General features: G+C 49.3%; 1 protein-coding gene across 2 annotated transcripts in view; it reads right to left on the reverse strand.

The window, feature by feature from the left end:
* Nucleotides 1-6,236: 6,236 nt before the first annotated feature.
* Nucleotides 6,237-16,644, reverse strand: part of FAM169B (Protein) — an 88,534-nt gene continuing 78,126 nt past the window's right edge. For both annotated transcript variants that reach the window (XM_073227127.1, XM_073227126.1), the window contains exons 7-10: nt 14,558-14,689; nt 10,029-10,123; nt 8,538-8,685; nt 6,237-8,145 (exon numbers count right to left, since the gene is read on the reverse strand). In XM_073227127.1, the coding sequence (XP_073083228.1) occupies nt 7,892-8,145; nt 8,538-8,685; nt 10,029-10,123; nt 14,558-14,689 (629 nt within the window). In that variant the 3' untranslated portion in view covers nt 6,237-7,891. The remainder of the gene's footprint in view (nt 8,146-8,537; nt 8,686-10,028; nt 10,124-14,557; nt 14,690-16,644) is intronic.

Here is a 16,644-nt window from a genome sequence, read left to right on the forward strand (position 1 = left end):
TCCCAGGCAGGGTCCGCAGGCTCTTGTTGGGGAAGCAGAGCTCACTGGTCACACCAAAACAGAGAAACCACCGGGCTGTTCTGCTATGGTGCCAATCTTCCCAGCAGGCCTGCAGTCCCCCTCACACTCTGGGACCCAGGTGAGGGACACTATCGTCCTCTGGAGCAGGAGGCATGGGCGACCCCAAATGTGGCTGAAGCACTGCTGGCTTACAGCTTGACCCCCCCGTGACTGCTGGTTCTGCTCCAGCATCTGTGGTAGCTGATTTCATGTGCCAACATGACAGACACAGGGTGCCCAGATATTTGGCTGAACATTATCAAATGGGTGTGCTTGTGAGGGTGTTTCCAGATGGGATCGGCGTTTGAATCAGCAGACTGAGCAAAGCAGATTTCCCTCCCCATTGCTTGGGCCTCATCCAATCCACTGAGGGCCTAGAATAGAACAAAAGGGCAGGGAAGGAAGAATTCTCTCTCTCTCTCTCTCTCTCTCTCTCTGCCTGGCTATGTGACTGAGACTTCAGTCTCCTGCCCTGGGACTGGGACTTACACCATCACCGGCGCTGGTTCTCAGGCCTTCAGACTCGCACTACATTTTATACCAACTTTAAACAGCAACCAACACCGGCTTGCAGACAGCAGACCCTGGGACTTCTCAGCCCTCATAATTTCATGAGCCAAGTCCTTTCAATCAGTCTCTGTCTAGGGACAGAAAGGTAGGCAGGCAGGTAGGTATGTAGGTAGGTAGACATGCTGATACCCAATCTCCATGAGGAGATGGGAGCCACTAACTCCAAGGGCAGGAAGAGCCTTAAGAACACCCAGAGGGGTCCCTCCATCTATGCACAAGGAGCCAGCCAGTCCTAGGCTCCGTGTCTCCTCCCCTCACCCACCAGAGAGGGTCCGATTTGCTCTCCTACTTGACCAAGAATATTCCCACCCCAAATTAAACCGGGTCAGTTAAGGTTCACAGAGCCAGTGATAGGGGGTGCAAACCCCTGAATGGAACAATCTAGAAAATAGGACAAAATGAATGACACAGAAGACAAGGGAGAGCAGACAACAGTCAGATGTCAGATGGTGATCTGTCTCCAGGCGCACAGTCACCAGGGTTTCCTGAACCCAACCCCCTCCAAGGGAGGGTACCCAGGGCTAGTGGGCCTGAGAGGGAGGGTGGCACGGGCCCAACAGAGGGGCACCAAGGGGCCTGGGATGGGTGTTCCTCACCTGTGAGCCTTCCTCCCAGGCCAGTCAATGGACCCTTCCCTGGCAGGCCAGGTTTGAGCCCCTGGGGTCCCCCAGGTGGTTCACTGAGAGAAGGCAATGTGTTGAATGAGAAAAATAAAATGCCGTTGAACACCAAAAGCGAGTCTGGCTGAAAGAGTACTGCTCTGGGAGGTACCTTTAAAAAGAAAAAATTGAGATCAGGATCTCAAAGAGCTATCTGCATGCCCATGTTCACTGCAGCATCATTCACAACAGCCAAGGCATGGAAGCAGCCTGAGTGTCCATCAGCAGAAGGATGGATAAAGAAAATGTGGTATACACATATGATGGAATATTAATCAACCTTTAAAAAGAAGGAAATCCTTCCATTTGCAGCACATGGATGTAACCGGACAACATTATGCTGAGTGAAATAAGCCAGCCACAGAAAGATAAATACGGCATGATGCCACTTATATGAGGCTCTAAAACAGTCAGACTCACAGAAGCAGAGAGTTAAATGGGGGTTACAGGAGCCGAGGGAGAGGGAAATGGGAGTCATTATCCAACTGATAAAAAGTTCCAGTTTTGTAAGGTGAATACATTCTAGGGATGTAAGGCACAGCATGATGCCTGCAGCCAACCATATGGTATTGGTATTACGTATTTAAAATGTGGGAAGACAGCACAGCTTATGCTAATCTTCTTATATCAATAAAAAGGGACACAGGAGATCTTTAGAGGTGATGGGCATGTCTACAACGCTGACACTGGGGTGACGGTGACATGGGTGTGTGCGTGTGTACAAACTCATCGAATTGTACACATTCAATAGGTGCTACCGATAAAGCTATTTTTAAAAGAAAGAACCGAATGGAACATTCTCTCCATTTTTCTGCATTCCATGGCTGATGAGAAGGATGCGGGTCGCAAACGACTGGAAGGAAGACAAGGAGGGAAAAGTCCCTTTGCTGAGGACACTCGCTGCAGGCAGGGGGGTGGGGGGGAGCACACTCTCCACTTTCCGCTCCTTCCCTATCGCAGCCGCATTCCCCAAAGCACTCACCCGAGAGGGATCTGGGAAAGAGGCAAGACTCAAAGTCTCCCACTTTCAACCAGTACAGAAGGGAAGCAGGGGGCATTTCAGTGGGCCTGTAGCTCTCTTGTCTTTGCTTTTTTACTGGCAAGACTATGGGGTTAGTGAAGAAATTAGGGAAATTTGGAATCTGTCTACACTCCTAATCTCACAATGAGACATAAACATTTATTTTCCTTAAAAAAGAGAGAAAGCCATCTGAGCTCCTCTGAAGAATAAATCTCAACTGTATGATCTGTCACTTGGGGGCCCGGGGTGGTGACTGTATTGAAACAGATTAACAGAAGCAGGCCTAAGCGGTCTGTTCACTTGTAAAACACAGTTTCCAGCTGCAGTGAAAGATGCCCCCCAGGCGGGGCGTCCTGGGCTTCTGCTGGAAGGCAGGCGGGTCTGCTGTCCAGGACACTCACTCTGGGATGCATCCTGGGCCAAGCAGGCTTTGGTTTGTACAAGGCTGCCATCGTGTGGCCGCTGTGGGTATTTCCCCCGGAAAACTGCCCGGGAGAGAGGGGCCCACGCTCTCTGCAAAGCTGTTCAGAGTTCCCTGTATTCTGCCAGCAGCCAGAAAGAGAGCTCAAAAGTTAGATTAACAGGAAAATCGAGTTCACATGTGCCCTGAGTCTTCTCCAGGGCGTCTTCTGAGCCCTACCGTGGATCTGAACTACAGGCACACAGTGTATTAAGAGAGGAAAGACTTTCTCACCAGCCTGGACAATCAAAAGGTCCAAGATGTGAAGCATCCCCAAGCCCCAGCTGGTCTCCTTTGGGTCATCTCCAAGTCCAGCCTTAGTCTCAGAGTTGGACACAGCCCTGGGAGTCCCTGAAATCCTCTTTGTGTACAGCTGAGCCAACACAGAACAAGTGCTCAATAAACAGCAGTTTAAAGATTTTCACTGATGTCTGCTCAAGGCCCAGCTTACTCTCGAGCTGTAGCTGAGCAAGGCTGAGATTGACTGAACCCGCAGACACAAAGGACCTGAGAGCTACAGACACCTGTTAGCCTGGGGCAAGGCTCCTGCCTTGGCATAATAGTGCAGGCAGGATGATTGTTGGGGCTACGGGCGTTGTCCTGGCATCTCCATTGTTGATCAGCATCCTTGGCTCTACTCATTAGATTCGGTCCAAGGGCTCCTCACCCAACTGAGCCCACGTGAAATGTCCTGACACGGCCGGATGTTGCCTGGGTGCAGATCTGAACCAGTGTCTCAGGGTTACTGGTTTCCTGTTACCACTGTGAACAAATGACCACAGTTTGTGGCCTACAACAGAATGATGTCACCATCACACAGTTCCGGAGGCCAGAAGTCCAAATAACCATGGTGTCAGCAGAGCTGTGTTCCTTCTTAAGTTCTCAGGGAAAATCCGTTTCTTTGCTTTTCCCAGGTTCCAGCAGGTGCCTACACTCCTTGCCGTATGGCCCCATCCTCCAGATCCAAAACATGCAAGGGTGTCTTCCTCACACCACATCCCTCTGACAATTTCTTTTGCAGTCAAATCTCCCTTTGTCTCCCTCATTTAAGGACCTGTGCGATCACATTGGGCCCGCCCAGATAATCCAGGGTATCTCCCCATTTTGCTGACTCATCTTGGGGGGCCCTTATTCAGCCTGCCACATGGGACTACACATGTAATTGGCTCCAGTTGGCCCAGGAGTGTAAGTGAGTAACAGAGCCAGTGAACGGTAGGGACACGCCCTTGCTGGAATGGATGGCAGCATCCAGGTCCTAAAACCCTATGGGGCCCAAACAAATCTCATCTATGAACTCAGCTGCCAGTTCAGACCCTGACTCACCCCCTTCATCCTAACGACGAGAACCCTCAGATGCCCGGAAGGCAAGTGGCTACCCCAGGCCCCACACTCTTTCTAGTCCTGGGACATGAGTCCTGGTTACCCACCCACCCACAAAGGAAAACATTTCGAATGGATTTCAAGCTGTAAATCAGACTTTTGATTGCAAAGTGGTGGGTAGGCCCCACTGCAGTCTACACCCTACACCTCACAGGAGGCTTGAAGACTGAGAGTATCAGCCAAAGAGCCTGTTTAGCCCGAGGGATTTGCCGTGAGAACCACGTGGGGACCATGACTGCCAGCGGCTGACAGGACACGCTCAGTCTGGCTCTGTGCTAAGCGTGAGAGTCAGGACATCACGGAAGGAAACTGAAATGCCCAGTCAGTTGGCTCTAAAGTCGAAAAGGCCAAGCTTATTGGGCAGGGATGGGAGACAATGACAGAAACTCTCTGAGTAGATCTGGGGACTCCAGAGGAGAAAGGAGGTGTGAGCCATCCCACCCCGGAGCTCCCAGGGAAGGAAAGGTCCAAAAGAGCAGCCTGAACCCCATGCTACATGGGGGTGCCAGGGTCCACCCCACAGCAAAGCCATGACATCCCCAGCGGGACACAAATGATTTCCCATGTGTGCAGGAGCAGTGAGACATAGGTTCCAAGAAAACATGCATGTCGCAGCATCACCTCCTGGTGGAGAGGCAAGGAAGCATCAGCAGATGCCAGCGGGACTGCATGGCAGGAGTCCAGGAAGGCCACCAGCGAGTCCCTTGCCACCCACATAGCTGGGCACCTGAGACCAGGGACCTTGACCGGACAACTGTATGAGTGAGATGGTGCCAGCATGGGCGGGACAGACCCAGGCCAAGAGTATATGTCCTCTCCTTACCAAGCCCCCTGCCCTGTGCAAGCCCCAGAGCTGAGAACTGAAGAGGTGCAAAGGAAAATCCTCTTATGCCATCAGTCAGAATGTGCACTCAAAATACAGATGAAGCTAAGATCCCTTACAGGAAAATCACATGCTAATATTGCACGCCTGAGTGTGAACTACGCAGAGTCAGAGCTAAGTACAACAGTAACCCACGTGTCAGTGACACAGACATGATCCAGATCTTGCAGGAGAGGAAATGGGGTTCCTCGAGACAGCCTGGCCTCCTCACAGGGCAAGGCACCAACATGGAAGCTGCCAGATCTCCAAAAATAACCTGTCCAGCCCAGGCTGTGGTCCACAGTAAAAGTGAATGGGATAAAAAACAGTGCATAGATTGTTGAAGTCTGTTTTCTTCTGCTCACATTGTATCAGAAGACTTCATGAAGGAAGCAGCATAGGATATTTTCAGGAAGTGGTCAGAAAACTCTGATAAGGGGCAGAGAGATTGGGGGGCAGGCAGAGCTACCCAGTTTGGCTTTCTAACATTGAAAGCTGCTGGCCCAGGAAAGAGAAGTGGCCAAGGAATTGCGTGGCTTCTCAAAATGGAACTTAGACACCTAACTTCCAGATGCTTCCAGATCTCTCCCTAGAAAGAGAACTAAATTAAAATCATTTATATTGCTTCTCAGAGAAAATGGGAATTTGAGAAATCATCTGAGTTTTTTTGTCCCCTAAGTTTTTGCAAGGAGCACCAGATGGTGGCTATAATAATAATAAATAAAAAAGATAAATAGCAACAAGTGTTGACTGGGATGGAAATTGTAACCTTTACACATTACTGCAGGGAATGTAAAATGGGAAAGTCACTTTGAAAAATAATTTGGCAATTCCTCAAAATATTAAACATAGGCTTAGCATATCACTCAGAAATTATACGCCTGGGTATTCTACCCAAGAGAACTGAAGACATATGTCCTCATAAAAAGTTGTACACAAATGTTCATAGCAGCATTACTGACAAAAGCCAAAAACTGAAATCAATCCTAAAGTCTACCTATTGGTAAATGGATAAAATGTGGTATGTCCATACAATGGAATACTATTCAGCCATAAAAAGGAATAAAGTATTGATCCATGCTACAATATGGATGAACCTTAAAATCATTATGCTAAATGAAAAGAGCCAGATGGAAATGACCACAGAATGTTTAATTCTTTGTGTGTGATGTGACATGCCCAGAATGGGCACATCTACACAGAGAATGTAGAATCATGGTGGCCCAGGGCTAGGTAGAAAGGGAGACACTGCAAATGGGTACCGGATCTCTTTTTGAGGTACTGACTATAGTAGTGGTTGTAGAACTCTGTAAATAGACTGAAAACCATGGAATTTATGCCCTTTAAATGAAATGACTTTTATGGTTTGTAAATTATATCTCAACAGAGCTATTAAAAATAACAGGCAAGAACACACAGTCTGTGAATAATAAATCAAACAAAGTTGGCTTAGTAAAAACAACAAAACACACACACACAGACATTTCCCATACAAGCCACGGGGAAGGGAGCCAGGCACAGAGCCCCAGACTGGACATGGCCATGCCGCTATACAGAAGGGGCTGCTCAGAACCCCAGCCTGTTCACTTCTAACTGTGCGGTTCATTTATATGTCCCTCAGTGAGCCGCATCATCACATCAGTGTTTCCTCCTTGGGAGGATTCTTGAACTGAACAGTAACTTCATCAAACCCCTGAGACACTTTTTTGTCTGTTCATTTCCACATAAACACGAAGCACCACTGCTCATCCCAAAAAGCGCAATATCCAAAGCGCAAGTGCGTAACACACATTAAAGGTGGTGCCCGACACCAAGGAGCTCCCTCTTGGCTTTAGAGTGCATTTGCTTTTAGGGTCTGCACCTCCTTCAGCAAGAGCCCACGTGTGCGGGGGCCCTTCATGGCTCCGTCTGGAGCTCTAATCTCTGTTTCTATTCTGTTGGACCCCTCCCTCTTTCTAATGGGTGTAAGAAAGACAACAACAGAACACTCCAGAAGAGACCCCTCCCGAGAGAACAGTTTTGTAGAGTCCAGTAACCACGCCTCACTTATCTGTATATCCCCAGGGCCCAGTGCAGACCCTAGCCCTGAGAAAACATGCTGAATGTTGTGCAACAAGATAGATGGGCGGAAATATCTGGATAGATGGGTGAACAGAGAGGTGGGTGGATGGGTGGATGGACAGATGTGGACAGATGCAAAGGCAGGTGGATGGGTGGATGGATGGACAGAGAGACGGACAGAAGGATAAGTAAATAGGTAACAGAGGTCCCAGCACGTGTGCCCTGCAACCACTCGGGGAAGCAGCAAGTGAGTGTCATGCCAACGGTTCTCCCCAGACCCAGGCTCTGGAGGGGCTTTACTATATCCCTAAAAAGCTGAAACTGTTCTTCCACCCACCTCTCCGAAGTTTCACAGCAGAGGAACAGAAGGAAGGTGTCACCCCTCACTCCTGAGATAACCAGTTGCCGTTCTTCCCCCACACAGTTTCTGAGGGTCAGCTCTCCACTACCACTGGGGACACAGGGGACAGCTCAGCAGATCAGAGTGACTGGTGGAGGCTCGCAGAGTCAGAGCCAAGGGCCCAGAGCTTTGGGGCCCCGTGAAGGGGAAGATAGGGCAGCCAGTAAGGAAGCTGAGCTGAGGGACGTGTGGGAATAGGAATGAGGCTGATGGACAAGTTTTGCGTATGACAGAGGGAGGGAGAGAGCGTGGCTGTGTAGGTATTTGAGGAAGGGGAGGCCAATGTCACATTTGGGTCAGGCTGCCACCTGTATGTCACCTTTACTGGCACAAGCCTTTGTACTCAAGCACCACTGCACTAGACACACCATTCCTTGGTCATCCGCCCGAAGCCCCACCCTGTGTCCTCCCTTACAGATTAGGTGATTGACAGCTGATAATCCCGACACATGCCTGAGGTCCTCTCTGTAAAGTCTCTGCAGGTCACACAGTAGCAAGAAGCCCCCGGTGGGTACCAGGCAGCCCGGGCCCTTTCCCTCAGGGAGCTTCTGACATGGATGAAGCTTCTCCAGAAGAGTGTCTCAGAGATGCCTGTGGTCTCACCGTTAGAACAGGGCCGGCGCGGGCAGACGCGGTGCAGAACGAGATGCGCGGAGCCCTTTGCCGAGCTTCCTAAAGAGAGAAGTATCTCGGTGTGGTTCTGGTGGAAGTCGTCCTGAACACCAGAAACCAGACTAGGTCCAACGAAGGAGCTTCTCCAGCCCAGCTTGGGAGCACAATTACTTGCACCTGCACAGCACCTGGCCTTGGTGATGGAAGCACCTTTTCAGACTTTCTATCCCCTGAGCCCACACCACAAGGCCGAGGGAGGAGGGGTCTCTGCAGTCGGCTCCTCAAAGACAGCACAGCAAGGGCAGAAGCCAGCGGCCAGCCGCTCACGCATAGACTGCCACAGGCAGCTCTGGAAGCCATGTGCCCCGGGGCCCAGACAGGCCTCCGGACGAGGCTCAGCTGCGCCTCCGGCAGTTAGGAGCTGGCCCACGGGGGCTCCTGCCACGCCTCACCAGCCAGCTCAGCATCCCCCGCTGTCCGCTCGGCTTCCTTCCGCTCCAGCTCAGCCCCGCAGGCTCGCCCAAGCCGCCCCGCTGCTGCTTCCACTCCACCGTCCTGATCGTTCTTCGTCTTTTCCAGGTCTTCTCCGCGGATCTTCTCCTGAAATCAGAAAATAATCAGCGAAGCAATCCAGTTACTGCAGTCACAGGCCTGTCTGTCTCCTGGCCTGGCTGGGCTGCACAGCTGCTCAGATTCAGGACAGGGGAGCCAGGTCCAAACCCAGCACCACGGAGACACCATGTTCTGAACAGATGATGCTCTGAGTGCACACTGACGGATGGGAATATACTTGTTGATGAGAACTGGAGAGCCAGCCGGGAGGGCCCAGACACAAGACAGCCAGGAAGCACTCCATTAAAAGTTGGCATTCTCATGCTGGAATGTGCAGCTTCCCTGGACACATGCCCTTGGGCGCTGGACCACACTGGGCACCTCTTGCTGCCTCTAACAGCCCTCCAGTTTCAGAAGGAAAGTCAGGAGTCGGGGAAGAGGCAAAGCACAATTCTCTTCAGTTCAGTGGCCTGGTAGGATCAGAAGTTAGCACATCCTTCCATTGCAAACAACGGGAAAGGAGAGCCCCCCCTCTGCCAGATGGCTAGAGCTAATAATGTCAGACACCAGGCAGCTTGTCTAAAATGATCCAGCACGTACTGGGATATTCTATGCTTTTGGCACTGCATCTTCTATCCCAGAACCTATTCCCCCAAATTAGCAGTATTCTCCACAAAGTGCAATTGTACGTCTTAAAGTTTACATCATTCTTGACTCCTTAGGTATCCAAGAGCAAAACAAAGGTCCTTCCACGCCAGAGAACGGATGTTATCACTGTTACCTCGTGTGGGCATGTGCCTGCCTTGGCTTCGAGAAAGGCTTCAGGAATCACATCACTTCAAAATCTTAAAAAGTACAGAATGACAGGCCACTAAGAAATACTCAGTAGCCATTACAGCCCATGGTTCTAGTCTACCGTCTCTCTAGGTTATATGATAACCTCGTGCCACACTCCATTTCCTAGCATCTGGGCTCAAGGGGAAAGAAAGAAAGAAGGAAAAGGAAAGAAGAGAAATTTGTCTGCATATTTGTTCTCCCTGAAAGATGCTGGACCGTGGCAGAATTTGAAATTCAGATTTTTCAATATTTCCTTAACAATGCAAGGTTGCGGCTAACTCCCATGTGTTCTCGGCTTAGTTCTGGCTTTGTTAGAGCTTGTCGAGCTTAGAGAAGAGGACCATGAAAAGTCTCATCACAAAGGCCTCTCCTCATGCCATGGCACAGGGATGCCAAGCATAGATAGATGAGCAGCCCACCGCTGTGGAGAGGCCCACAGCCAAGGTGTTTCAGAAACAGCCTTACGGGTTTAGACCACAGCTTCACTAAACGAGCACAGAATGATTGCCAAGAAAACAAGACATATTTCTAGAACAATACATTCATCACCATACCTTCTTGCCTTCTTCATTATTGGACTGTCTGGGTCCATCGTCTTGAGAAGCCTGCCTGTGACAGCTTACAGCCTCCTTGGTATTTCCTGGCTGAACTGCCCTTCCCAAACAAGAGTGGGATGAGCAGATGGAGGTGCCAAGAGGGTGGGAAAAAGATTAATAATACAGTGGGGACCCCTGCAAAGACACGGATCGCCACCACCCAATTCCATCCTCCTGACCTGTTACAGCGCCCCCTGGAGGACAAGGAAACCCGCTGAGTATGAGGAGGCGTGAAGCCGTGGTTCTGCGTCAGCATTTCTGAGCTGGAACTCTGACCTCTTCTGCCGCTTATTCAGACATCAAATGGAGTCAGGTTTTCAGTTCTATCCTAGGCTCTCCTCTTTGCTCACTGGCATTTTTACTCATAAGAGAGCCCATAATGAGAAAGTTCATTCAGCCTCACTGCCCCTCCTACCCACCTTACTAAATCAGTCCCAATTTGAAGAGATGACTTTCTTGTCCTACTGTGTACCCAAAATCGACATGGGGAGGTCTGTGCACTGGGGGGCATGGAGGGTGCCAGATCCCTCAGGGCAAAAATACAGTTTTCCATCTGAACTAAAAATGTAAGTGAGACATATTTTTAAAATAAAGAATAAATGTATCATTTAGTTTTATAAGTAAATCTTAAGGGTTATTTACAGAGGTAAATTTTAAGATTTATTTGTAAGATTTTATAAATGAGCAAGCTTTGGCTTCACAAAATTGAATAATAAGCATTTTAAAATACCAGCACACTTTAATTCTCTCTTAGAACTTGTATGTAATACAGTATTAGTTGCCTGTGTGCTCTTACTTGCAAAAATGTAAGCTCATAAGTGGGTTCAGAGGCTCAGTCAGCCTTAGTCACTGCTGCATACCTACACCCCAGACACTGCCTAACACTCAGACATCTTCCATTAACAGTAACCGAATGAATAGGAGCCAATACATGAATGAATGAAGACTGAATGAATGAGAGAATGAAGTAGACAATCCATTATCAATTTCCAACCTTTTCTGGTATGTACACTATGTTTTTATGTGTTATGGACTAAAGCATGCTAATAACTATCAAATGTTTACTTGCACGTTATTACTAATTAATGAAGGTTCAATAAGTTTTTTAATGAATGCACTAATCTGGAAACACAGGATAATAATCTGAGAAGTGGGGGGACTTGGTGATGGGGGGAGTCTAGTAAACATAATGTTCCTCATGTAATTGTAGATTAATGATACCAAAATAAAAAAATTAAATAAAATAAAAATAAATTTTAAAAAATAAAAAAAGAATCTGAGAAGCAACCACACAAGTAGATCTTTAAAGGTAAGTTACCAGTCACAAGTTACCATCCAGGACGCAGTAGACTACAGTGGCCGCTAGAGGGAGCCACACAACTTTCAAAGACAGCATTACATGGGGAAAAAACGCTGCCGGGCGGTTCTGCTCTCAACACTTCCCAGCATAGCTCACCGCTATAAAATTGCTATTGCCACTGCACCATACAACGTCCGACTCACCAGAACAAGCTGGAACAAGGTTAGAGCTGCAACTTGCAAAGCATCAGGCTTTTAGAAAAATGACCCCACTTCTCAGCTCAAATATTTCACATCTCCTTCTGTACACTCTGCTTTAAAAATTATACGTAAACAAGAAAATTGTTTTCCGTGTGGATGAAAACTGAATCTATTAAAAATTCACCTGAAAAGAGAGCAAAACTATAACGTAAAGAATGAAAACATAAATTTTTAAAGCTGTGTGCAATTATTTCCTGCCTCCAGCAACATTTTTGTGAAAAGAACATTCCACTGTTGACGTATTCAATTTCATCTCCTCCAGTAAAGAAATTTAAGGCATGTGCAGGCTAACTGGGAAATCACATCAGATAGAATTATGACCCTATTGGTCAAGCTTCAAAGACTTCATAGGCAAGTGTAGGAAGAAAAAAAGTTCCCACAAACTCCTCTCAAAAGGTCTGAATAACCCTGTAAATATTTTCAGGGCCATTATAAGCCACAGATGTTATCAACAGGCAGGATCATGCAAACTTTAAAAGACCTAGTCCCCAAATGATGCTGCTTTGTTCAAAAATAGATTTCAAAATATTTGAAAGGAGCACAAGTTAATTTCCCTTTGGAATGTTATAAAACGGCCCTGCCTTGCTTAGCATGTGAAAAGCAGTTAGCTCCACAGGGCTCCTTACTTACATCTATACTACAGCACATGAAATTGTAGGATGTGAACAGTCAGAAATAAAGAGACAAAAGATAAAACTTGAAAATATAGAACAATTCCAGAAAGCAACTCTAAGAATAACCAGCTAATTAGAAACTAAAATGAATTGGCCTTGTGAGATTTCCAAGGAAGAGAAGATTCCAGAATCTGCACTGTTTGGTGACCTGTGAGGAAAACCAAACAGGCTAACACTTTCTGGTTTCCGTGAAGGGAGAAACAGACAAGAAACTGAGAAACTAGAAGCATCTGGGATAATCTGTGGTTACATGGCGGCCCCCACTCGCCAACCTGGAGAAAAAAAACCCTGAAATGTCAGCACTAACCGACAAAATTGTTACAAGATGAAGCTGGTTGGCTGAAAGCCTTCCTGAGTGAATTAAAATCCTGACTGCTGGCCCCGGGGGAGAGAGAAGGTGCGGGTGAAACCGGGAAGTAGCCATGATTTATACAGGAATTGAAAAGACCATAATTTGGAACTTGAAAAAAAAAAAGTGTATAGTTTTAGCCATCTAATTATATCCAAATTATAATGATGACCCTTCTCCCTTCAAGGGACTCGAGCATGATTCTGGAACATTCTCAGGAAAGGTTTCCTCATGTGTTGTTTTAAAGAGAGAGTTGGTGAATCTCAGAGTGAGTTAGAAGTGACATATCTGGCATCTGACTTGCAGCTCGGTTTCCACCGACCAGACCACACCAACTCTCAGCTCATGAAATAACCCCCAGTGGAATTCTCCTGGAGGAAACCATCTTCCCAATTATGCAAAAACATCTTCCCTGCTTACCCCCTCCAGCCTGTGCAGTTTCCACATTATTTCCACATTCTGATAGGCAAGTCTTTTTTTTTGCTCCCCCCATTTGTAGCCAAGGAACAGCAACATCCAAGACACAAAGGCCGTGTCCACGTGGGAGCTGCAGGCTCATTTGTGAAGCTCCTCAATAAACCTGCACGGCTGGTCGGTGCGATGCACAGGGATCTGGGCTGGCTTCCCTTCATTTCTAACTGACGCCACGGGGCAAGTCGCATAACCGCCTCATTAGGATCACAGTCACAGCCCTGCCACGGCCTCCTTCCTCGACACCTGGTCACCCCATTAATATCTGTACAGATCCATTAAGCCTTCCAGCTGAAAGGCACCATAAAAGCAGAACCTATCACTATTATCATCAATAAACTCCAAGGCACTCTTCCCTTGCATGGCCTAAGGTGACTCAGTTACCCACAGGAAAAGAAAGGCCCCACCTCGACCCTAATAAGCTACCTGCAGCCTCAGAAATGGCATTTGACACTGACAGGAGCTTCAATGCCAGGAGCGAAGAAAAGCCGCTGCTTTCACTTTGGCAGTAAATTTACCCTGTGAGAGCCTCCTAGCCTCCTGCTCACACAGCACCTGTAGCTGGAAGGGCTCTGCTGAGCCAGCCCAGCCCCCAGGCCACACCCTCAGCACCGAGCACAGGCAGGGCCTCTGCTGGGCCATCATCCCCTAACTCAGGAGGGGCGGGAGGAACACGGTACAAAAGCAACTTAGAGATCCAGGGACACGTGTGTCTCCTGCCCTGCGCTCCCCTCTGGCTACTTAAAGGTCTTCCCACTTCCTGCCTCCCTTGGGACTGCTGCCTGTTCTCATGGCTGGCAAACCCCTTCACCAAAACCCTGCCTGCAAACCCACCCAGGTGCTGTCTGTCACAGCCCCAAATTGAAGACAGCGTGTGTCTCTGTAACAGCAGCTGCCCTAATAAACACCAACATCACATGGATGCCAACTCAAGGATAAGGACGAGGTGCTCGTTTGCAGAGCACTGTCTGCGCCAAGCTGACGGTTAGGCGTGCGTGTCGTCTCCCCAAAGGAGTGGGGACAGGCCACTTGCTCTTCACAGTAAACCCTGTGTGCCTTGAATTTTTAACTAGATGCACACATTGTCTATTTAAAATAATGTTTTCAACTGATTTTCTGCTAGACAGAGGAAAGTTATCTTTAATGATCTAATTGTAAGCAGGGAGCCCCTTAGTCCCTGGGAGCTTCTGATTCAGCTAAATTGGGGACATCTTGTATAAGAAGGTTTAGAAGGTGAGGTTCAACCAGGAAGGGACAGTAGGAGGAGGACAAGCTGCCAGCACCCAGGCCTCGCCCCCTGCTGTGGGCCTGCTGCACCGCCAAGACATCGTAATGCCTGCAGGGCCCCACTTGATGCATGTGGACCAGCTTACGCTTCGGTGACCCACCCCAGGGATAAGGAGGCCACGGTGCGCTTTCTGCACTCAACTCACAGTCTGAAAGTCTTGACTGATGAGGCTTAACTTTCAGCCAGATGCTGTCTCGCTGGCCCCAGGCTCCTGGGGGCTCCACCTCCCACAGGCGCCCCCGCTCCTCCGGATGCGCCCCCAGGAACTTCCTGCAGACTGGGAGGAAGACGTGAGTCAGGGGGTCAGGCCCGTGGGGCCCCGTGCACAGCGGCCAGCCTTCCCTGGCGCCCTCAGGCTCGGCCACTTCTGGCGCTTCCTGCAGCCCACCCGCCACCCCAGCCCAGCTCTCTGCTTGGATCCATATTCCACGCAACCCACGTTATCACCTCCTCAGCTGCCCAGCTTTCATCCATCCCACTTAGTCTGCTTGGGTGGCCATGACAAGCACAGGCTGTTGCCTTGAACAGCATATCTGGAGGCTGGGAGTCCAGGATCAAGGTGATGGCAGAGTTGTTCTCTTCCAGAGCCTCTCTCCCTAGGTGGCCGCACACAGCCTTCCCTCTGTACCTGTCTGTGTCCTAATTTTTTCTTGTAAGGACCTCTTCTTACCAGTCCCACTGGACCAGGGCTCCACCCTTAAGCCCTCCTTTAACCTTATCTCCACAGTCACACTGGAGGTTTGGGCTTCAACATAAGGATTTGGAGGGGGTTCCCAGTTCAGCCTATAGCATCATCTCCGTAGACACTGCCCTTCCTCTGAGCCTCCCCAGCCCTCTTCCCCCACAGAATCTCGCCGGTCATCCTCAGACACCTGGATTCCAGAGACCCCTCAGGTCTGTAGACTTTCCTGCCCACATTCACAGGGTGAGTGAGTATTTCCTGGCAGCAGTGCCTGGACTGCAGCTGAATGGGAAGCTGCTCCTGGCCCAGGGGTCCATGGGGCCCCATCAGGCCCTCGCCTATTATTCTGGGTCTGGGGCAGCAGCACAGAGCATAGCACGGAGTGTTCAGAAGGTGTAAACTCAGCTAGCAACATGCTAGAGAGAGAATGTTCTGCTCTTCTGTCTTGACAAATATAACTTCATAACAACAGGGAAAGCCAGTTTCAAATTTAGAATTCTTGGACTTCTTGAAGTTTTGCCCCAGTATGTGGCAAAATCAAGAGAAGCTGGGCCCCCGCTGGCAGCCCACGGGGTTCTCCTCCCATCCCAGTTCCCCCGCACTGTAAGGGGCCCTGTGTACACTGGACACACCTGCACACGCCATCCACAGCCAACAGCCATTGCTGGGGTCTGAGGATACGCAAACTGGTGGCGTGGTCTGGGGCACAGATCCAGGGCCACTCAAGCCCTCGGTGGCCCCCGGCAGTAACCTTACAGAGGACTGGCCTGCACTGAGGTGGGTTCACCCTCTTGGGCACACAGATTCCTCAGCCCATGCCAGAATTGCGGCTACAGGGGGAGTCTGAAGCTTGGGGCCCTGGGCAGGAGTCCCTCTTGTCCATTCCAAGGTCCACTCAGTGAAAGCTGGTCTGGGAAGGACGCAGGTGGCACCCCTGGGCTCGGCCCTGACTCTCGAGCTGCTGCTCACCCACGTATCCGGACACAGTCAAGGGACATAAAAGCTTGAGGCCTCAACCCCTTGGCCAGGTGGCTGACACCCTGAGACAACAGTGTGATTCAGCATCAGCACCTTCAGATCTCTCTCTGCCAGGTGGAGACAGAGAGGGACCGCGACAGACAGAATATGGGTGTGGAGAGAGAACCAGCTGCCAGGGTTCTGGAACTTTCCAACTCCTCAAAGTGAGCAACATGGTGCAGGAAGCCTTAAGCACCCTTTGCAGAAATCCAAGGATCTTCAGAGTTTAATTACAAACTAAGAGTTTGAAAATACGAAGAAATGACTAAACCCATTTTGAGAAAAACGTTTTCACCTTCTTTTATGACATCAGAGCAGCAGAAGTTTCCTCATCTTTCCTACCTTTTCTCTCCTATCTGTTTTTCTCCCCATACCATAAGGACTGGAACCTCAATATACAGATCCAAAAACATCTGCACAAAAAAGGGAGGCAGGGCCCAGTGTGGGGCAGGTGTGTTTCATGGGGAAGGGGATCCTGGGCAGATGCTCACCAGCATCTCCCACCTGCATTGATCTAGGGCATAACATTTAAC

This window comes from Manis javanica, chromosome 18, assembly GCF_040802235.1.
Source record: "Manis javanica isolate MJ-LG chromosome 18, MJ_LKY, whole genome shotgun sequence".
Lineage (NCBI taxonomy): Eukaryota > Metazoa > Chordata > Mammalia > Pholidota > Manidae > Manis > Manis javanica.